This window comes from Miscanthus floridulus, chromosome 4 (assembly GCF_019320115.1).
Source record: "Miscanthus floridulus cultivar M001 chromosome 4, ASM1932011v1, whole genome shotgun sequence".
Classification (NCBI taxonomy): domain Eukaryota; kingdom Viridiplantae; phylum Streptophyta; class Magnoliopsida; order Poales; family Poaceae; genus Miscanthus; species Miscanthus floridulus.
The window spans coordinates 96686145-96709941 of NC_089583.1; the positions used below are offsets into that span (position 1 = coordinate 96686145).

Below are 23797 nucleotides of genomic sequence, written 5' to 3' on the forward strand. Positions count from 1 at the left end.
TGTCTCGCAATTTTTCACCAAACTGTACAATTAGTTTTTTTTCGTCTACATTTAATGCTCCATGCACAGGTCACAAACATTCGATGTGATAGGTACTGTGGCACTTTTTAGAAATTTAGGGTGAAACTAAACAATGCGTTATTTGTTCTTTTCAATTTTTCGCTGCATCATAGCTTACTGTTTGTTTGTTTGTTTTTGTCAGGTAGCACCAAGCACGAGCTTAATATTTTTCGTCACAGCTTTTGTACCATTTGTATAATTTGCTAATTGATTTAGAAATCTTGATTCAATTATTGTCTATATTGTTCACTTTCCGTATCTCAATTCCATCCTCTGTCACTTTTTTTTAGACGTACTTGCCTGTTATTAACCCAGTTGGTCGAAGCCTCAAACAGTACAAGATTATTTACATATGCCAAAGTTACAATGCCACATCTCTAACTATATGTGCATATGACCTGCTTCGCTAGAACATGAACAACCTTATTACATACTCTATTTGTATAAGAAAACAAAAACTCCAGAAAGACAAGTCTAATTTCGACGAACTCTTCACTATGTGTGGGCATATATACACGAAGGATCATTGTTTGTCCTTTTTTTATGGATCTATGGTTGTATTCTCCACCATAAAATTGTGATGTCCATATTGGTGCTCCACGCCTCATTTTTTTGGTTAGGAAAGCCACCAGAATTTGTCACCAAGCTCAGCGACGAAGTATGTATCAAATTTTTTTTATTTGCCTTTTATATTGAATGTTATTTGCTGGCTTTGCATCAGGTAAATGGTTTCATCAATCTTTCAATTTTCAAATTTTAATCATTATGGATTAAATTGAGCTTTTGCTTGCCCGGGCGTGTTGATTTCATTATTGGTACACGAGGATTTGTAACTTTATGCGTCTTACTTAAAAAAATATTTTTCTCCTATTTAGCATTATAGAATTATCTCTTTCGTAGTATTACAAAACTTTGGCAGCAACGCACAGGGGTGCTGCTACGTATTAGGAGGAAAAGCGTGGTGGCGCCCAGACGGGATGGGATTGGCCGCTTATGATGTTTTGGTTCAGACTGCGAGCACGGTAGTGCGGCACGGGTCCGTCCGTCTGATCACCCGAATTTTTTACTTTTGAGCCGTTTTTTTTTTAAAAAAAAATTTCTCTCAAATAGATTCCTAGAGAAAAAATTTTAGAATATGGATCTTTAACTCGGCGCCAGCATCTCTGGCGTCGAACTCCTGGACTCGAAGCGAACGTGAAAGATGACATGACAGGAAACTCGGCGCCAGTCACCCTGGCGCCGAGCTCGGCGCCAGAGTGACTGGCGCCAGAGTGACTAGACTGGATGAGCTCATTGCTCTAGGAGAGACGGGCTTGCTAGGCGCAGGAGGCTGAGGACGATACTGGTAGACTGAGCGAAGCTCATCGCTCTAGCAGAGACTGGGGTTACAGGCGAAGGAGGCTGAGGAAGACACTGGCAGACTGAGTGATCTCATCGGTCTAGCAGAGGCAGGCTTACAGGCGAAGGAGGATGACGACGCGTTCCTTCACTCAGGACCGCAGCGGCCACTAGATAAGCGGAGGCCGCTTACTACAGACGATAGATAGGTCAGAGCAACGCAGGTGAGCCTAGCCACAGCAACAGAGTTGTAGTAGAGGACTGGTACTCGGATGATGAGTTGCTTACTCAGTATGTTTCAGACTGAGAATTTGGAAATGTATTTACCCCTATGTCTACTATCAGCACGTACTTCTAGTATTATTATAGTATTTAATGTGGCATAGTATTGAACTTTTCATTATGTGGTTGTTTTCATTATTTATGGTTTCAATATTCCGCTTAATGTTACAGACATATTGAAATATAAACACGTGAAAGGTCCTTGTATGGTTTTAGTAATTGAGTGACAACCTAGGTGGACTAATTGTGTTTATGTGAGATACACAGGTAATTAGTTCACAGGTACATGTGTGTGAGCAACATATGTCATAAAGGTAAAAATGGCTTGGAGATGTTGCAAAGCTCACACATATGAAGATGAAGGAGCTCATTGTACATGAGACATGACATTGAGTCATGTGATTAAAGGTGGAGAAGATCAAGACAAGACTTGATTTGATGGACCGGTTGCAAGCGTGAAGGGCAAGTCAGGGGTTTTGAAGCAATGGACCGCGTAGCAGTGAAGCTTAAGCAAGACTTGGCGCCGATGGACGAAGGCAACGATGAAAAGTAAGTGAAGTCAAGATCGATAAACCAATATGATCACGTGATGATATGAAATGGATCATATCATTATTGATCGGGTTGGTGTATGTGTTGCATCGACATTGGAGGAGATGAAATAGAATACGCAAGGTAAAGGTATAACCTAGGGTATTTCATTTCACCGGTCATAGGTGTGTAGAGAAGTTTATGACCGGGTTTAGGATAGATGGCCGTACTATCAAGAAGGGCAAACTTATTTGCATATCGGTCATCTAGTGCCACTCGAGTGATCTAACTTTACATCGTCGCTAGGATCGAGTGGCGTGGCAAGTTGAGTGGCTAACACCCTTAAAAATATTTATAAAAATATGCTAACACATGTGCATAAGGTGATACACTTGGTGGTTGACACATTTGAGCAAGGGTGAAGAAGATAGAGTTGAAAACGAGTTAGTCGCGCTGGTTACAGAGTGACCGGACGTGTCCGGTATGGTGACTAAACACGTTCGGTATTTGGCGACGTACTCAGTGACAGAACGCGTCCGGTCACCACACCGAACACGTCCGGTGTGAATCAGCAAAATCGATGTTTGGTGGAACGGTTGATCGAATGCTGGCAGCGTCCGGTTCGGTGTGACCGGACGCGTTCGGTCATCCGTGGGTGCTTACTGTACTCGACCGGACGCTGAGGTTCAGTGTCCGGTCAGCTTCTAACAGACACGTCCGGTCGGCCCTAGAGGCTTACTGGACTCGACCGGACGTAGCGGCTGAGCGTCCGATCATTTCGGTGCTGAGCGTCCAGTCGTCTTGTCAGAGAGCCGTTGGAGGCAACAGTGGGACATGTGGCTGTCTAGCAGCTACTGGACATGTCCGGTATAGCTACCGGACATGTCCGGTATAGCGACCGGACACGTCCGGTATTCACAATCGATGCGTCCGGTGCTGCGTCCGGTCGACCTGAAAAACGTCCAGTGAAGGGGTAACGGCTAGTTTAGCCCATGGGGCTATAAATAGAAGTGGTGGTCGGCCTTTGGTCGAGAGCTTTGGAAAGTTGAGCACACTAGAGCCTTGGTGCTTGTGTAGTAGTGCTTGGGAGCCCTCCATCTCATATATACTTGATAGTGATCATTCAATTATGTGAGAGAGCGATTCTAGTGCGATTGTATCGTGAGGTTGCATCGAGTAGCACTAGGTGATCGAGTTGTAAGCCGGTAGTGCTTATTACTCTTGGAGGTTGCCACCTCCTAAACGGCTTGGTGGTGGTCTCCGTCGAAGCCCGCAATAAGGTTATGCGGTGCTCCAGAGAAGAGCTTTATGAGGGGCATAAGCTCGCTCCGCAGGAGCCGCGAAGAGCAACTCTAGTTGAGCGTGTCATTGAGCTACCCTCACTCTCGGGGTAGGTTCTTGCGGTGCCCGACGTGCGGGTTTGGCGGGTGATGCTAATTAGCCGCCGAACCACCAAGTGAGCGGTCGACACAACGGGGACTAGCGTGTTGGCAAGTACGTGAATCTCAGAAGAAAAATTACCATGTCAACCCTGTTCTTCCCGTTAGTTTGTATCCTCGTTACACAAGCTTATAATTACTTTCATATACATTGTGCTTGTGTAGTTGCTCTTGTAATTAGTTAGTTTGTGTAGCTTATTAGTCACCTTCTTGCTTGTGTAGCATAGAAGTAGCTCCCTTACGTGACTAATTTAGTTTGTGTAACCTTGTTAGTCACTTTGCTTAGTTTGTGTAGCTAAGTATTTACCCTCTCTAATTTGGCATTGGTTGCCTTGTTATTGAGCATTGCTAGTAAGCATTGGGTGGCTTTGTGCTTTTGCTTACTAGCATGTGTAGGAGCTTTCTTGTTGCTTAAAGTACTAGTGGCATAGGTTTGTGTGACCTTACTCCTAGAATTAGTTAGGTGAGCTCTAGCTAGACCGGCATATTTGTTGCTTGATTAATATCTTTGGAAGGTGCTAGAGAACATAGATAAAGGGGTGTAGTCTTGGCTAGACCGATTGTTTTAATTCCGCACTTATTTTGGTTAGTCGACGTGATTAATTTTAGAAAAAACTATTCACCCCCTCTAGCTCGCCATCTCAACCTTACAACACGTGCTGCAAATAAAACCTAATGACGTATAGCATTATATATTCAACACACAAAACACATGAAATAGCATATGAGAGCATGTACCGAACCTAGGTATAGATTTTACTTCGACTAAACCTAGCATGTCTTAGTTAATTAAACCAAACAACAAACACATAGATGTGACAAATGAATAAGATGAAGTCATCCTAGTAGTGTGGCCACATAACAAATTGTGTTATACCTTCTTCATAGTAGCCTCCCGTTGGTGGTGGTGATGGTGGCGGGGGTGACGGGAGAGGCCCATTGTTCTTGTGGTTAGAGCAGGTGTAATATGGATCATTACAGAGTACCTCTTGTGAATCGGCACCATTGTTATTGTCGTCCTGTCCATCGTCTTTGTAACCGCTGCTAGCTTCCTTTTCTAGATTGAAGATATGGTCCTGTTGATAGTAGATGTACTCCGCATGCGGATAAATAGGTCGAGGATCGACCCACCTAGTGAACCCATAGTTTTCTTCGGTCAAGTAAGACTACAATAAATATGTCATGTAAGTTATATAGAAGAGGAACATATTGAAGAAATAAATAGTAATAGCAATTACTCATGTTTGTGGGCATTTAAAGAAACAACGACCTCCATCTATTCCTTCGGTGAACATCTGCACTAGGCAGTCCTCACCATACGTATATTTTGGCCACTCTTCTTTTCTTTCATCGTATCTTCTCAGTGGTGCCTCTTTGATGAAATCATTTTTGCTCTCAACTGGGAACCTCTCATAAAGAGTTTCCTCAAAGAAATCAGGACCAAGAGGACCCTCCCATCTAATGATAGTTCCCTTCCCCTTTCCTCTCCCTCTAGACGACCCTCCAGACATTGATATTGCAACGAAATAAAATACGGAGGAGTGTTCTTCTTCCTTGTTGTGTGTGTGAATGAGAGGGAGTGAGTGGTTATTTATAGGTTGAGAGGAGGAATGAAGGCCTCTCAATGTGCCATGTCAGCGATCCGTGTGTCTCTTCACCTCAGCCCTTGGATCAAACAGTCATAAGATAGATGGTGGAGATAGAGTGGAGTTATGCTTCTTGCATGCCAGTACTATGTCAGTGAAGTAATAAATTGCTGCTGTCCTTGTATATGAAAAGTCTATTTTTATTATCTGAAAAGCATAGATTCGTTCACTGTTGCTTGGTAACCCTAGATTCATCTACAAAGCGTATGTACGATACGTTTGGATTATACACGTTATAATAAATTTACATTTAATCCGTGTACTATATTTATGCCTTTTTAGCAGTGTAATATGATTAATGATTCACGGAAAAAATTCATAAGAGTTTCCCTTGTTTTAGGAGCATCCACAGTATAAACAGAGACATCATTATATATTCCAAATATTTAATCATTCAAGGAGCAAAATGCAACCACACCGAACATCACAACCAACATAATATGTCTGCACAGTCCAAATAGTTCACAATGTCCATACAGTTCCAAATAGTTACAGAAAAGTAAATACAAAATCCATAATAGTGCATACTAACAACTACCACACCCCTTAGTGCCTCCTACTCTTGCCCTTACCCTTGTGACCGAGAGCGCTTGTACCTAGAGTGTATGGGTCATGCGGATGGCATCGCCTAGTGGCTGGAGGCAGTGTAGGATGAGACGAGGGAGCATCATGGAGCTGAGAGGGGGCAAGCTCCTTGTGCCTCTTGTCCATGTCGTCATTGTCGTCTTCCTCGTTCTCATCCCTGTTCCCTGTAGCTGCTTGGCTAGAGGAACCCAAGCCTCCTCTACCTGCGGAAGGAACGTATATGTCTAGCGTCGTGTCTGTCCTACAACCACAGCGACCAGCCGCACGGCGTAGACGATGTGACAGCCTCTGTTGTACAAAATTATGTTAACTGAAAGAATCTAACGTATTAATGATATATTTGAAAGAATATTTTTAATCTTACGTCCAGCAAGCTAAGCATGTAGTCGTCCCTGACTCTCGGCCGAATGCGCTCAATCTCTTCAACTAAGCATTTGAGTGTATTGTCCTACAACAAAGTTCCTAGTAATAATACTTCTGAACAGATAGCAATAGGTTTTGCTTTCTTTTGTACAAGAATCTAACGTATTATAAGGGTGATACGGCTCGAAGGTGGCACTAACTAAAATAGATAACTCCTAATGCCGGTCCAAGAACGCCTAATATACTATTGTGCAACTTAACGTAGAAAAAATAAGGCAATTGGCTTATCACTCTGTCCAAGATCAGTCCTGTCTCCACCTGCCTTTCTGCACAAGTCGATTGGTTGTATGACGTGTCTTCATCGTAGGAGGACTCGATGTCGACATAGTCATCTTTTGTCCACTATACCCTTAGCCTGTAACGTGTCGCACGCTGGTACCAAGCTTGGTACCACCTAAACTCACGGTTCGTGTGCAACTCGTTGTTGTCGTCCACGTTGTCGTGCATCTCCTCCCAATGCTCAATGAAGGATTGGTGGTGCTTCTCCCAGTCAAAAATCTTCTTATTCTTTTGACGATCCAACCTACACGTATGTCATTGTTACTTGAATCTATGTACACGTCACCATATTAATAGAAATAGACCATCATGAGACATTTAAAATATCAAAACACTTACTTGTGAAACTCTATCTGACAGGTGAAACTCGACAGCATAGAAGCAGATTAGAGGGCACCTCATCCTATAGAAGTCGTCGTTGAACCCACAAACATTGCTCAACTAAAAAGGAAGTGCGTCCTCTCCACCGTACGGCTCCCACTCCACCTGCAACATGTCCAAACAAGATGTTAGATGGTATACATATCCTTTTCAATCCAGCATGGAAAATAAAATTTACTTACACTAGACGCCGTCAGCGTGTCTAGCTCGTTCATGAACTCAATGTACGCTCGGTCTAACCTCGCGTACGGAACCTTGACCTGGTCCCAAAGGTTCGCCCACATTGGCTGCCGACTTGGAGGCTGGCCTTGGAATCACTCACAACAAGCCAGAATCTCTAGACGGCCAACTAGAAGATGAGCCCACATCCATAGCTATAATAGGTACACGCATCCACCAAGTGACGTATTAGACGAAGACCAACGACACCCCTCGTACAACTGCCGGTATAGAAAACATAAGACTGTAGAGCTCCAGCTGTAGTGACCCGCCTAGTCCTAGTCACTAAGGCAGTGGACCCACATCCAGGACGCACTGTCACCCATGGCATTGGGGAAGAGAACGCAGGCAAACAGGTATAGGATCCACACCCTGTAGTAGTATCCAACTGTCTCCTCATCTGCCTCCTCGGGGCACTATGCGAACTCTTCCCGTAGCCAGGAGATGAGAACTCCAGAAGTGCGAACCCCTTGCTCGCCAAGTTCACGTCCAAGGAAGACCTTCACTCGTGCTCTCTAGTCCTCTGATCTGCACTACCCGGTGACTGGATTGCCGTGAATCCTTAGTCCTAGCATCTTCTAATAGTACTGGAGCATGACACTTATCTCCCTAAAAGGTAGGTGGAAGCTATGAGTCTCCGGCCGCCACCTATATTTAAGACAAAGCAAGATTACTTGTCAAAAAGTCAATCGCATGAACAAATGGCCATGAATGGAGGCAATGATTCAATTTAATACCTGTCAACCAACGTAGTTATGTCCGTTGAGTTGAACTTGGGCAACCCATGATAAACCTAAAAAAAGATGACATCTAGGCCAGCTCTTTGCAGGAAATGAGTGTACCTATCGTTGTACCGCATGTCCAAGAACCCACTATGGGTTCTAGGACAAAGGAGCGGAAGGACCTGCATCAAATAAAACATAGTTGAAAGCTCTAATTTGGTTTTGGTTAATTGATGAAACCCTAAGTGCTAACCTAGTTTATTAAGATGATTATGAGATAGGTAGCACTACTCCAAGTGATGAAGCAATGGCGAAGATCATGACAATGGTGATGGCATGGTGATGATCAAATGCTTAAACTTGGAAAAGAAGAAAGAGAAAAACAAAAGGCTCAAGACAAAGGTATAAAATATAGGAGCCATTTTGTTTTAGTGATCAAGACACTTAATGAATATGATCACATTTAGGATATATAGCCGTACTATTAAGAGGAGTGAAACTCGTATCAGAATGCGATTATCAAAGTGCCACTAGATGCTCTAACTCATTGCATATGCATTTAAAATCTAGTGGAGTGCTAACACCCTTGAAAATGTTTGTGAAAATATGCTAACACTTGTGCACAAGGTGATACACTTAGTGGTGTTGGCACATCTACAAAGGAGGTGGTGTTTGCAGGGTTGAGATAGGTTTAGGTCCCTCTCTCCCTCCCGCCTTGCAAGCTCAGCGGGATTCGGCGCTTTCGGGAAAATGGAATGCCTATTTTCTAGTGCGTCGGATGCAAATTCTTGTGGTTGGCACATTGGAGCAAGGGTGAAGAAGTTAGAAGTGAAAACGAGTTGATCGCGAAGACGCTGGTGTCGGTCAACTAACCGGACGCTGGGTCTGAAAGCACCGGACCCTGGCAGCGTGCGTCCGGTCAAACTGACAGGTCTGCACAGTACCAAGGGTATTGCATCGGACGCTAGTCTGTGTCCGGTCAAGGTGGATCGGACGCATTCAGTCGAAGAAATACGCCTCGAGGAGCTTACTGGAAATGACCGGATGCTGAGGCTTCTGCGTCTGGTCAGTTTTGCTAGAGCGTCCGGTCAGCTTCGTAGCCGTTGAAATCTGATGAACAACGTTTGAAGCCGATGACACGTGGCGCACATCGCACGACCGGACACTGAGGTCTAGTGTCCAGTCAATATGACCGGAGCGTCTGGTCGGCCCATGTTCAGTGCAGTGAAGGGGTACAACGGCTCTATTTCATGGGGGCTTCTATTTAAGCCCCATGGCCAGCTCAAGCTCACTCTCTTGCACATTTTCATTGACATAGCAACCTTGTGAGCTTAGCAAAAGACCTCCCACTCATCTCCATCATTGATTCATCATCTTTGTGAGATTGGGAGAGAATCCAAGTGCATTGCTTGAGTGATTACATCTAGAGGCACTTGGTATTGGTGTTGCACTGTGGATTTCGCTTGTTACTCTTGGTGGTTGCCACCACCTAGATGGCTCGGTGCAGCGGTGGAGGATCGGCACGAGTTAGTGATTATTCATGACCGTCTCCGGTGATTGCGAGGGGAGTTGTACCTTCCCCGGCGGAGTGCCAAAAGGTAACTCTAGTAAATTACTCATGTCATTGAGTTACCTCACTTGTGGGTCAGTTCTTGCGGTATCTAATTATGTGGACGAGGTTTGTGAAACACCTCTTAGCCGCCGAACCACCAAGTGTTGGTCGACATAACGGAGACGTAGCGTGTTGGCAAGCATGTGAACCTCAGGAGAAAATCGATTGTCTCTTGTCTTTGTCATTCTCCCGGTGATTGGCTATATATTCATCTTGTGATTGGTTCATCCCCTACACGTCGGTATAATCACCCTACTCACTTATTTACATTCTTGCAAACTAGTTGATACAAGCTCTTTAGTGTAATTAGAATTGAGAGCTTGCTTTATTATTTATATTCATCTAGTTGAGCTCTTTAGAGTAGCAAGATTGAGAGCTCTTAGTGGGTAATTACATAGCAAGTTTGTGTGCCTAAGTAATCATTGCAACTAGAATTGTTGGATAGGTGCCTTGCAACCCTTGTAGAGCTAGAGCAAGTTTGCATTACGCTATTTGTCATACTAATCAAATTGCTCTAGTTGATTTGTAGATTTTTAAATAGGCTATTCACCCCTCCTCTAGCCATATTAGGACCTTTTCAATAGTCTCCTATTACTTCACGAACACATGTACGCTCACTAAATTTTGAACAAAACTTATAGATTATTACCTACCCCATCGCTATGAGACGTCCTCAGTGGGTCGTCTCGTACGTCGGGTCAAGCAGGTGGAATTACGCCATCCTACAAAAAAAGTGAACGAATTAGAATTTCAATATACAATGAAACATGAACTTAGAAATATATAAGTAATTGACACATACAAGCATAAATTGAGACATGCATAATTAATTAAATAAATACGACAAATATAAAATAATAAAATCAACCAATAGTCGCACCTCACTAATCTGCCAATGGCAACTTCGTGAATTGTGGCCAAGTCTACCGCACTTGCCGTACTTGTACTGCTCGGGGTCAGTAACAAATGGAGTTCCTCTCCCATGCCTTGTTCTTCCGGGTATCTGATCTATAACCATCTTGTGCCTTGTCCTGTGCCTTGATCCATATTTGTTCCAACGGTAAGCTGGATCTGCAATGTACTTCGGCCCATCATATGGAGGCCACTCTCTAGGGGCCCGAAAAGGCACGAAGCCAGGGCTCTATGTGTGCACAAGTGTGTCGACACTGAACTCATGAGATATCCTTCTCTCGATATTATAGTTGCGATGTCTAGCTGCTGCCACCAAATGAGAACATAGAAAGTGGTACTGCCTTGGTTTACCACAAGTGCATTTGAAATCTTGAAGGACAACCACATAGATCCTCGACTCTCGGACCTCATCGGCGGACGTTGTACCGCCCCTATGCTCGACCTGATAAGTCCCTGTGGCGTGGTCAAAGCATGTAACCTCATGTGTGCTAGCCCTTTCTTTTGCCTTCTCTAGGTGTGCCTTTGGTTTTAGAGCCTATATCTCTCCATCACTCTGTAACTACAATGCATGGGCATGTTTATCGTTGAACCAGTCAACAAGCTTATAGAAGGTGAATTGAATGATTGCATTCACAGACATACCGCGTATCCCCAATAGCAACTTATTAAATGACTCCACCATGTTGCTGCACTGAAACTCGTACCTCCATCCATCGACATCGTGAGCTCTCATCTATTTCTTCAAATCCCTCATCAAACCTGTCAGCCATTGTCTACCTTCTGCATTTGATATGGTTCTGACCTGCTCTAACTTTTCCTAAAAGTACTTGTCTTTAAGCTGTCGAGCAGCCTCCTAGAATAGATCAAAGTTACCCTTCACACCATTCTTCTAGAGTAGATTCTTGGCAAGGTGCCGAGTACACCAACGATGGTGCAAAGGTGCATACCCCTCTATTTGCTCTCGTATGACATTAAGTATGCCCTGGTGCCTATCAGATATGACGCCAACCTCCCTGCCAGACCCAACCACATGTATTCAGACTAGCCTCAAGAACCATCCCCAACTGTCGTTGTTCTCCTTCTCAACCAAAGCAAATGCCAAAGGAACCAACTTATTATTCACGTCACAGGATATGGCTATAAGAAGTGTGCCCTAGTATTTACCAATCAAGAACGTACCATCAATGGAGAAGATGGGACGACAGTACCTAAAGGCCTCAACACACTGAGGGAAGCACCAGAAAGCACGGAAGAATATCTACCTCCCATCCTTTCATGCATTTGGTTTTGGGATGTACTCATAATGCATGCCTGGATTCACCGCTTTGATTGCATTGAAAAGAACTGGTAGTTGCTCATACCCATCCTCCCAGTCCCCATATATCATCTTTCACGTTCGCTGCTTAGCCCTCCATGCTTTACCATAAGTTATCATATAACCTCCATACAATGCCTCAACGGTCCTAATAATTATCCTCACCTTTATATTGGGTTCTTCCTATAAAATTCCCATCAACCGCTTGGCAATGAGGGTAGATGTCAACCGCCGATGTCTCAGTGTCAGCTCATGGTCAGCATAATTATGTGGCCCAACAATTTTTGTGATCTTCTATTTTTCGGTGACCTCTTGCTTTCTTGCACAAAACCTCCATGGGCAACGTTCCTTGTCACACGCAATGTGTAACGGCGCTCCGCATATGAATGCAATACCTTGTAAGGTCTCTTTCGTATCACTGTAAAAGCCTACAACCACCTCTTCAATGCAGGGAGGTCATTGAACACCTTTCCATTCTCAATTACCATGTTAGAACCGATCTTAGGAGCTTCTAGGAGCTCATCATCACGTCCTTCTACAAATGCCTGATCAGAATGAGCAAGATCGCTGAACTCGTAAACTCTAGGATCACGACGGTCGGGAAAGATATGCCTCAGCATCTCAACATCACTCTCTGTCAGCTCTTTAATAGGGCGATCATTATCAAAATCAAGAGCCCTAGCCATCTCATATGACTCCGAATCATGCATAATTTTAACACTAGTGGAGCCACAGAATCTATCTCCAAAGTGCACTTGCGCAGCAATAGAGGGCACGTCCACGTTCTCAGGAATGTCTCCTGCAACATAAGTAGAGAAATGAGAAAAGAATAAAAGAAATAGATGTAAGGAATGGGGTAAGCTCCCAACAACCATGCGGTTAAGACACTTACTCGGATGATTCTGTGTCAAAGGGGTCTCATGAGGAGGATCTGCCACGGAAACATGAGTCTAACAACCATCTCCAACTACCGCATTGGGGATAGATTGAGCATCGAGAACCGTAGGTGCAATCTCCACATGCATATAAGGTTCCAGAACAGGAGGGTCAATATGTGCCTGCTGATCATTCGCCTGAGGATGTTGGAAGGAGAACCTAGGTGCAGTACACCATCAACTGCAATGCCATCATCTCCAAGGCAATGCAGCTTCTTTCGAGCCCTTGCAACCATCTCACTAAATGAAGGCCTATCATTAAATAGCACAGGCACGCTTTGCATGTCAACAAACTCACACATATCCATAGTAATCGTTTTTCACGGTACCTCCATGATATATGGTCACTAGGTTGTCCATCTAGTTCAAACACGTAACGAAACACATGTCCTTTAATCTAAATTAGACGATAATAGTACCTAACAAGTACTTTCTAACTACAAACTAAGTAAATAAGATAATAACTACGTATATATATACTCACTAAATAGCTAGATCATATTTAGTTAACTAAATATGTAACTATATATCTAAGTAGCTATCTAACTACATCTATATACCTATGTATCTATGTTTCTATCTATCTATCTATATATATCTCACTAGATCACTAACTAAATCAACTACCTGAGTCATCACATTAACTAGTAAATAACAAAATACCAACTAAGTAGGTACATTGCATATTCATAATTTTTACCTTTTCAACGACTGATCTGCGGACGTCGACGGAGTCGCAGCGGACGACGAGCGTGGGTCAGGCCGACGATTCGGGCCGGCGGTGGCATGGCCGGCCGCTGTAGGTGGCGGGGCCGGCGGTGGCGCGACCGACGACAGCGGTGGCACGCGGCGGGCGCGGGATGCCCTGGGCTCCGCGCGGCGAGTCCGGCTCGACGGGCGCAGGAGGCACGGTGGCCGTGGCCGAGGCCGGCGGTGGAGGACGGCAAGGCGGGGCGATGCCAAGGCGAGGAGAGGGCACGGCGCGGGCGCAGGAACCGGCGAGGGGACCGGGGCGGGGGCGGGCAGCCGCTGGCCGCGGCACGGCGCGGCCGTGGGGCGTGATGCTCCTGCACGGCCTTGGGGCGCGGGCCGTCCGCTGTGGCACGGCGTGGGGTGGCCTCGCGGCGGTGGCGCGGCCCGGGCGAGGGCGGCCGGTGGAGGCGCGTGCGCGGGCGGCGGCGAAGCTCGGCTCTGCTCTGCTCTGCTAGGGCGAGAGAGGGAGAGGAAGAGAGAAAGAGAGGGGCGGGGCCCATAGGTAATAAAGGCTCGGCATCAGTCACCCTCACGCCAAGATCTACGGCGCTGAGCTCGGCGCCGTGGTGACTGGCGCCGAGCTTCCTGCCATGTCACCTTCCACGTTCGCTTCGAGCCCAGGAGCTCGGCGCCAGGGACGATGGCACTGAGACGTGTTAACTTGGCGTCAGCATTAATAACGCCGAGTTAAAGATATATATTCTGAAATCTTTCCTCTAGGCGTCTATTTGTAAGAAACTTAAAAAAAAACTAAAAATTAAAAAATTCGGTCCGATCACACCAGATGACGCGTGCAAGTTCAGTACTCTAAACTGGGTTGGCAGCGCGTCTTTTTCGCTGTGATTACTGTTGGAAAACGGACCGAGGAAAGTGTAGTGTGGGCGTGCCCACCTGCCCGCCACCATGAGACCCCGTGCCTGAATGAATGAACGAACGGGCGGGCGCGTGGGTGATCGATGACCGTGATGTCTTTCAGATAGGAGATGGATAGGCAACGGATGGTTGAGCACCGTACCGGTCAGGGATCCGGCCCCTGCTGAAACATTTCTTCTTCTTTTCTCTCAAACAAAGTAAAATTTCTAGCTCTCCAGGTTTATATTACCAGGGCTTCACGGCAGTCGAACTGTTGAAGGTTCAAATAGGATAGCAGAGCTTTGAGGTCCTGAGTTCGACGACCGACGTCGGGGAGGAACATCCAGGGGTCAAAATCTTCTTGCACCTGCAACGTGACAAGTGACTTCCCGGTCGTCGCTGCCCGGGGCCGGCTAAGGATTTCTCCTCCTAAATTTTAGTCGTTGTTTACTCGGATATTTGGCATATGAATGAAGCATTAAATATAGACTAATTACGAAACTAATTGTACAGTTTGCGACTAATTTATGAGACGAATCTTTTAAGCCTAATTAGTTCATGATTTGACATTGTGATGCTACAGTAAACATTTACTAATGATGGATTATTTATGCTTAATAAATTCGTCTAGTGGATTATTGATGGATTCTGTAATTTATTTTTTTATTAATATCCGAACACCACATATGACATTCTCATACGACACCTTCTTAAATTTTAGTCGCCGAAAACAGCCCAAGAGACCGGCTGCTAGCGTGATCCGCGGCCTGCGGTGGACACTGCTCAGGTTGGAAGGCGGCTGCCGCCTGCGTTTGACTCTTGTTCAATCAGGCTTCTATAGTCGTCGTTAGTTCGGTCAGGAGTCAAGACCCAGGACAGGACGGCATGCGTGATAAGCTGGCCTGGCCCAAGAAGTTACTCCGGATTGGAATCGGCGTCGACGATTTCCAGAAGCATGGACGTTGGCTCAGCATCAAATACCGTATGATTTGTTCGGACGATCGAGTGGTCTACTACAAGCCATAGCAACTGATGAATTTTTTCTCTCGAATACACAAAATATTTACATATAATTGTAATTAAAAAGAAAAGTTTAACCATACACACGACACGTTTTTAATGAACGTTCTAAGAGGTCTTACAGTTATAATTGGACCTTTCTAGCATACTGTTTCGAACTTCAATATTACATAAAAGTAAACCACCGAACTAAGAGCAGCGCAGAGACCTACGGTCTCCGCTTTGCATTCTAGTATTCTTGTAGGACGGCAGCTTAGCTTACAATGGCCTCTTTCATGGTTCACAGATTTTGAAAAGAGTTTTGGGACTTGGAGCGGGTCATGCACATCCATGATCCACCGGACTTTGTTTATTTTGTCATCGTTATATATGGACGACAATCCCGCAAAGGCATCGTCCATTTAAAGAAAAGGAATTGCTAATACATTATTATGGAACTGATTTTTCTGTTTCTCTCAGACGAGGTGAACCAGAGTGTGGTTGGATTTTCATCGAATGGCTAGCAGATCATCTTCAACCTTGCGTCGTCTTCTTCGATGCATGTGGCTGCCCCTACTCAATCCAACTACCACCGTCCTCCTCGACCCACAGCCAGGCGCCTCATTGCTTCAACCTCACGTTTGCCTCCACCACCTAGCCGACTTACCGCCTCGAGTCCTTTTCTAAGACCACAGATCACAAATACTGACACATGTGCTATAGGAAATACTTTTCATTTCTAAATTATAAGACATTTAATATTTTTAGATGCATAGCTTTTGCTATGTATTTAGATGTACATCATGTCTAGACATATAGTGAAAACAACGTATTAAAAAAAATAAAACATCTTTTTTACGAGGAAGCCAAAATATAATTTGGAATGGAGAAAATGTATATGTAAAAGATATTTATCATTTTAGGGTACACCATTATAGTGCAGTCAGCACGTGATGGGTGAAATGAGAGTCGTAGTCACACACACGCCGACGGGATTTGATCTGAGAACCACCTAATCGGCTCTAGTCACACACACGCCGCCGCCGATGGACGGCAGGCCGGCAGGTGTACAACGCCCACACGACACGTAAAAACACATCAGCAACGTTTGATGGGTGCCCCAAAAAATAGAGGGAAAAAATACTCTGAAGGTAAGGCAAGCTGACAATGCAATTATGCAAAGGGAATCTCTCGTCATCCATGTCGTCAGTCAGGGTCCTAGCCCGACCCTTAGTTAGATACTGTACGTTTTATTTTATGTTTGGCGGCCTAGCTGTTCGGCTGCCGCGCACAAACGGCATCAGATGGAGTCCAAGTCAAGGCGGCTGCCGTCCGGTCGACGTCGACGTCCGTAGCGGCAGCACGATGAGTCGAGCCGTCCGGTCGACGTCGAAGTCGAGTACCAGGACGTGTTTAAAGTTTCCCCGCGGTTGCCTCTGCTTCGCTCGTTGGTTAGGGTCCAGTCAATCAAACCAATCCGCTCAGCCAGCAGAAGATGACCGGCTCGAGCGTTCACCTGGCAGGCTGGCACTGGCACATCATGCCGCCCGGCGAGGCCGAGGTCCGTACGCAGTGTGATCACGTCTCACACGCCCAGCTCCCGGATCGGACAAGCGAGCATCGAACACGTGCGCCGGCACTTGCAGGAGTAGTGATGAGCTAATGACAGAGCCGCCAACCGCGGACCCAGATCACCCTTGCCGGAGGAGGTGGCAAGGGTTCAGCCGTTCAGGCCCAGTCACGCGATCCAAGCACGATCTGCTGAACCAGCCAGGGCGAGCCAGAGCTCGTGTCCGAGAACGGATAGACACGGGAAGCGATATCCGACGAAATCCGACCCACCTGCTCAGATGGCGGATTAGGGCTTCGGGTCAGGCATGGGGGCTCTGCACCTGATCTATTTCGGTTCTGGGCAGGGATGATGGTGATCGTCTACCAAACGAAGGCCCAGAGTCCCAGCGATCTGGACACTCGTCTACAGATATGCAACGCGCCAGCGCAGAAGACCAATGTGTCCATGTAGCAGCACACTGAGAGACCCGACAGGCCCACAACATAGTCCCGTCAGTCAACGAAATAACCAGGGAGTCAGGGAGAGGGAGAGGAGTGTTAATATTAAGAAAAAACAGGAAGAAGAGCGAATGTACGGGATTATGTGAAGTTTAACATATTGCAGGCTCCTATAGTCCTATGCAAGGGCTTCACATACTTATCCATTAGTTTAGCCAGTCTCACACAATTGCTAGCTTATAACAGTACAACGGGCAAAGTGGTATGCTATTCATCAGTGCAGAGTTTACACACAACTGGCATAAGAGCTGTTTGCTTGTCAGACGTTCAGCACTAGCCAAACATCTGTACGACTGTATCCTTCATAAGGCCACTTCAAGCACCTACATTACATCGAAGTAAACATCTCCATTCGTTCTCCATTCTGGGAAATAAGGGGGTCCAGGATGCTGATCCATGTACTGTAGTCGATAGGCGAGCCACCCCCAGGCTGAAGGAAACCATTCACAAAGAAGAATGGTGCGCCATAAACTCCCCTCGTGCACCCATACTGAAGCAGAACAAAGCATCGTTCAGGATAATTTCATCAGAGGTGAGCAAACTCAGGGTAGATATTTAGAATTCCCAATGCATCACTTGGTGCAACAGGGAAAGCTAACCTTGAAAGAAACTCTCGCTGCCGAATCTGTCTTCGTGTCGCTGAAGCCTGACAGGAACTCAGATACTGAATTACCAACAGTCTGCGCAGCCATCTTCGACATTTCTACAGCTACAGAAGGGCTTGAGAGCGATGATGTGGCAGAATTGTAGAACTTTTCCTGTTTGTGTTTTATCAATAAGGCAATTAAACATTTCAGAGAAACTGTAACATGGTAAGCTGTAAGAAAGAGGACAGTATGCGTATGGCAAAGAAAGCTGTGTCAGTACAAATTGCTTTAGCAGCAATAATTTCTGCTGTCATAACTTTGATAAAGGGCGTACCCAGTGCAGAGAGCTCCCGCACTGTGCAGGGTCTGGGGAAGGGTGTTAGTGGCAAGCCTTACCCTCGCCTGTGCAATGCGAGGAGACCGCGACTCGAACCTGGGACCTTAACTTTGATGAAAGCAAAAATGTTCTATGTTGCTCCCTAAGGTCCAGTTTGGAAAAAGGGGAATTGGGATCCAAATCCTTAGGATCTGTTAGAACTTAACGCTATAATTGCCTGGAGCAACCCCCTTCCCCTAAAAAAGGGCTAAAGAAATTTTGCTTTCTAAAAAAAAGCAGGAATCTCTTTATAAAAAAAATGGGGTAGATATTATAGTAACACATTTCACTGAACATAACTGAGATTTAGTAAAAAAAAAGTCCATCCCCTACTAGAATAGAATTCAGAACTCACTGATAATAAAAGAGAGCTCAATTGGCACATAAAAAGGATAATCAAGCAACGATATATTGTAATGGGGAATGTGGTGGACCTGGTTCTTGAAGAACAGCTCCAGCAATGGATATGTTGATGATGAATTCAACTTGTTAGCTATGTAAAGCGCACGGCAGGCATGGAAGGCATATGTGTGGTATCTGTAGTTGAACAGAGGAAGAAAATGTATGAATCAGTAGTCAGGAACTTACTAATAGAAAAGTCAAGAGCGAACAGTTTTATAGTTGAAAAGTCCATAACATGAAGCACTTTCAGTATACAAATTGTACTGCCAACGAAAAAAGAAAGTCTGCAACCGAGCATAGAGAAGCAACTGTAACACCTGGCACCTGGAAGAATTCACGGGACCATGTATGGGCCCGATTTAGTAAAGAAAAACAATTGACATGAGAGAGCGTGAGATGCAATCATTGGCTCTAAATAGCACCATCCCATTATAAAAGTGGAACACCCACTTGATTCTGCAATTGCAAGGTTCTGTTTTAGCAAATAGCAAGCTTAACTATTGATCTCGCGTGCCCTTAAACCCGTCTTGATCCACTTCTTTTTTCATCCGGAACAGATTCCTCTAGATTCCTCAAAAATTCCTCCAAGCGAACGGGGCCATTGTTTAGTTAACCAATTAGTGGGAACTGGGAATAGTTTTAAGCAACTGAGTCCAGGGGCCAACCAATTGCAGAAAAGGCGCTACCACAATACTTTGTTATGTGTAACTAATTACATAGCGCCTACTAAAATGCTTTACTTTCTTGCGAGCCAATGAAACAGTACATCTCCAAATACAGTATATAGCATTAACAGTATGAATCACACCCAACCAAACGGGAATATATGGAAACAAACAACACGAATGAGAAACAGACTGGTTTGCTGTCATAATTTTCCACCCTAAGGCCTTGTTTGGATGTAGTCGGATTCCCATCCACATGTGTTGGGGTGGATTGGAGTGGAACTTAACCTAAATTCCACCTCAATACACCCCAACACATGTGGATTGAGGTGAATCGGATAACATCCAAACAAGGCCTAAAGCGGCATCATAGTGACACCAGCACCAAATCAGGGACATCCAGCCTGAACCAGAGGATCCTCACGAACTTGCCCTTTTTGAGAACTGCTAAGTTAATTACCCCAATTTCGTAGTGAGAAATCTCAGATTCGCCAGTTTAATCAGTGCAACGGGCTTTAGTGAGACTACTCAGCTACTTCAGCTAATCAATGTGACTATGAGATTGTCCACTGATCAAAACCCACTAAAATTTCATCGCTGTGGAAAAGTTTCTCCCGATAGGCCCTGAAAGACAGATACCATGTTAGAGTAAGCGCCCGTGCTTACGGTAGCGGGAAGGGGTGGACGATGAGTGAGACCCGCGGCGCGTATCGCTCGACGGCGAGCTTGAGCGGCTGCCAGGAGTCGCGGCTGTCGGGGCAGAGCGGGTCGAGGAAGGCCTCGACGAGGACGGCGTCCTTCCAGGCCGTCGCGGCGCCGCCGCCGTAGGCGAAGCCGTCGTACCGCGGCGGGACGGAGGCCTGCGCCTGCAGGAAGAGGAGGTAGTAGGAGCAGGAGGCCGCAACGGCCGCGAGGAGGAGCAGGCGCCTGAGCAGCGGCGCGCGCGGGGGCCTCGCCATCTGCGTGTGCCTCTCGATCGATCCTGGAACTGGGAGCAAGGAAGTCGCCGCTGGGTCTGGCACTCTGGCTGGTCCCGGAAATGGGGAGAGGAGGAAGAGCGACGCCGATAGTGATCGTGGAATCCGAGATCTTTTTCTTGTCTTCACCCTTTGCTTGCGTTCCGATTAGGGCCCATATACAGTCGAGGTGTAGTGGATATGAAGTTTAGGCCCAACCCACCAGATACGAGTGCGATGGCCGGGCCTTTTTCTTGGACCACGTCGTCTGTATTCCGTGTGCAGCCGAGAAAGCAACGCCGCCCAGCCTCCTGTGTGTGTGATCACAGCTTTGGCGTGAGCCGTGAGAGAAACAAACGGATGTGGGAAGAGTGCGGCGGAGCAGCACTACTCATTAGCTGGAGCAGCAGCCAGCAGCCGGCTGGAGTACAAAACTGTGCGCGCGCGACGCGACCGATCGGAGTAGGGGGCAGCTCTCCTGCCGGCGTGCACTGGCGCGGCGTAGGGGTGCGCGCAGCGAGGCCTGACCGCGCCTGCATCCCTCTTCCCCGTTTCACGAATCAGCACCAGGCAGGCAGGCAGCAGCTGCCTGCTGGCGCTGGAGACGCACGGTGCCGTGCGGCAGGCAGGTAGACCGCGCGGCGCGCGCGTGGGCCACGGCAGGCGGCGACAGCGGTCACGGCCTCGTTCGTGCTCACGCACGCACCAGAAGTCCAGAAGAGAGGACACGAGCAGGAGCAGCCGTAGCCCGTCGGCATACTGGCAGGCGACGCGACTACAGTCGAGGAGTAGGCATACGTACTGGTAAACAAGTGCAGGAAAAGTGGCGACGAGCAGTGTGGCTTGAAACGTTGGTCTGCTCTCGGGATGTGGCAATGGCAGGCAGGCCTTTGCGTGGAGGGGACGCCGGAGCCGGAGTGGACGACTCCCTTCGCCCCGTGCGCCCTTTCCTTTCGCCGCTTCGCGTTGTTTCGCCATACGGAGGCAGGCCGGACCGCCGGAAGGCAAACAGAGACTGCTGAGTTAAAAAACGGTGGTCCGTAGATACGTGCTCTGCATCTGCTCCCGTCCAGCTGCAGTAAATAACGAATCAACGGATCAGAGATTTGCTCTTGAATCGAACCAAACGGAAAGGCACGCAGGTGGCGTACCGTACAGACTACAGACAGACACACGCAACAGTAGCAAACATTGACACTCGTCAGTGCAGATAATAGTGGAGTACTTAACAATAAAGCACGTGGCTTCCGTCGTGCACCTGACGGGCGAGTAATAAAAAACTTTCTTCGTACGCGTACGCCCAGCGCAGCAGGGGTTGTGGAGCAGAACAGAGCAGCGCTATCCAAGGTCAAAGTTTCGCTTTGGAACGTCGCGTGTCACTAGGGGCACGCAGTGAGGTGGACTATCCTCGCTGACGCATGAATATCAGGAGTACCACAGTGCAGCATTTTTTTTTCTGGCTACTAGTATTGCTCCGGTAACCCCTTGTGCAGCTAGCAAAATTCATGACCACTGGATGTGGATGACGAGAACCGAGAACGAGTTGCAAAGACACACAGACGATTTTCGGGCTCGCGGCTCCACAAAACCCGGGCCTGCGCCCCCGCGCACGTTGCCAACCATCCGCTGCCCTGCCGGCTGCCGCGGATAAAAAACAGGGAAGAGACACCCGTCGCCCTTGTAACTTGGGCTCGCCGGACTAAACAACTCCGCCACAAGCACCAGGCCCAGCTGTTAACGCTCCCGAGACACGGCTAACAAGGCGGGCTACCGCAAACAAACCGAAGCCATGAGCAAATTGAGCAAGGTCCGGGACCCCGCGGAGAACACAATAAGGGTGCGTTTAGATCAAAAAATTTTGGATTTTGGCTCACTGTAGCATTTCGTTTGTATTTGATAATTAGTATCTAATTATGGACTAATTAGGTTCAAAAGTTTCGTCTCGCGATTTCTCGACCAACTGTGTAATTAGTTTTTTTTTCGTCTATATTTAGTACTCCATGCATGTGCCGCAAGATTCGATGTGACAATTACTATGCAAAATTTTTTGGCAGCTAAACGGGGCCTAATTGGCCAGAAATGGGCTGCCGCCGTGCCGCGCCCGCTCGATCTCTGCTCTTTGCCCGCCCCCGTGACGCGCACTGCTGCTGCACCCTCCTGCCGCAGCGTATCAAAAGGATGAAACGAACCGCAGCGCAATGATGGGGGGTGGGGTGGGGGGCCGCAGGAAGCCGCGGCCGGCCGGCGAGCGAGCTGAGGCAGAAGCTCCATACAGTATTTTTCTGCCGCTGTGGCAGCGCAATGATCCACGGCCACTGTGCTACCTGAAACGATGAAACCATTGCGATCTTTCCTGCCGTCAATCGGTTGATGGGTTCAACGTGGGCGGAAGTGTGGGAGCCGGCGCCGGCTCTGTACTTCGTCCTGTGCGAAATTCGTCCGTGGCGTCCAAAAACCATCGAGAGCCTGTTTCGGAAATTTTTTCCTTTTCCAACGTTTTTTTTTCCGTGAAATTGAACTGATTCTTATAAAATTTCTGTGGAATTTCTATAAAATTACTACGTTCCAAATAGACCTCATGATTATTTCTCGTCAGATGGGGCAGAGGAACTCGGAATAGTATCATGTGCCGAGAGTTGGTTCAAATCAATCGGCTTCCTTGTGCTACCTACATTAATAGACAGTTAGTCATGCATCCACACAATTATCGAACATATTTGGCATGACTTAAGCTAAATTTCATCGGTCGTAACCACTCCCTCCGTCCATAAGGTCTCAGAGGCTTGCTAGAGTAGCTCGCCGTGGATCTGAGCTCCACCTCAGAGGCTTGCTAGAGTAGCTCGCCGTGGATCTGAGCTTCACCGAAGTTTCTGGTAGAGCTCATGTCGGTATTTCGAGTAAACACCAATGAATAAATTTGTATTATTGTGCGTCTGACTCGGATGGTGTGCTAAGAGAACACGAGGATTATACTGCTTCGGGTAGAATGTCCCTACGTCCAGTTCGTTGCTGCTGCTCGTGTTACTAGCACTAAAAAGTTTATAGTAGGGTTACAAACGGGCGAGAGAGGGACATGTCCTAAGTCTTTGATGGAAAGAACGAATGGGTGCCCAGAGCTTCGTCGCTAGTCGGCTGTGTGTTCGAGGTTCGATACTAGTGGTTCTGATCTGATCTGATGCGGTACGATCAGTTCTTGTGCGATGCGATGCGATGCCCCCTTAGTGGGGTGCCCTGCTTTTTCTTTTATAGGCCAAGGGAAAGCACGGGTTACAACGGGAGAAAAGAGAAAAACGAGAGAGAGAGGAAGTCCTTCAGGGTCGCCAGACCTTTCCTTTCCTTTGTGCGGGCCCCGTTGACATGGCCGGTGGTGACAGGGACAGCCCCACGTCGGACGCCTATCCGCCTGATGATGCCATGCCCTGGCATTGTCAGCGGATCGTGACGTCCCATCCCGCCAT

General features: G+C 46.9%; 2 protein-coding genes across 2 annotated transcripts; one reads left to right on the forward strand and one right to left on the reverse strand.

Annotated features, from left to right (window-relative positions):
• The first annotated feature begins 13539 nt into the window (after nucleotides 1–13539).
• LOC136548860 (uncharacterized) lies at nucleotides 13540–13887 on the forward strand. The gene has a single exon (XM_066540235.1). It carries the CDS (start codon nucleotides 13540–13542, stop codon nucleotides 13885–13887), a length of 348 nt encoding a protein of 115 aa, XP_066396332.1.
• A 3490-nt stretch (nucleotides 13888–17377) lies between these two features.
• Nucleotides 17378–20460, reverse strand: LOC136550079 (uncharacterized). Its single transcript, XM_066541532.1, has 4 exons — nucleotides 20050–20460; nucleotides 18751–18853; nucleotides 17953–18111; nucleotides 17378–17843 (listed from the first exon to the last, which is right to left on the reverse strand). Exons 1-4 carry the CDS (start codon nucleotides 20340–20342, stop codon nucleotides 17682–17684), a joined length of 717 nt encoding a protein of 238 aa, XP_066397629.1. The 5' UTR covers nucleotides 20343–20460; the 3' UTR covers nucleotides 17378–17681.
• Between the last annotated feature and the right edge of the window lie 3337 nt (nucleotides 20461–23797).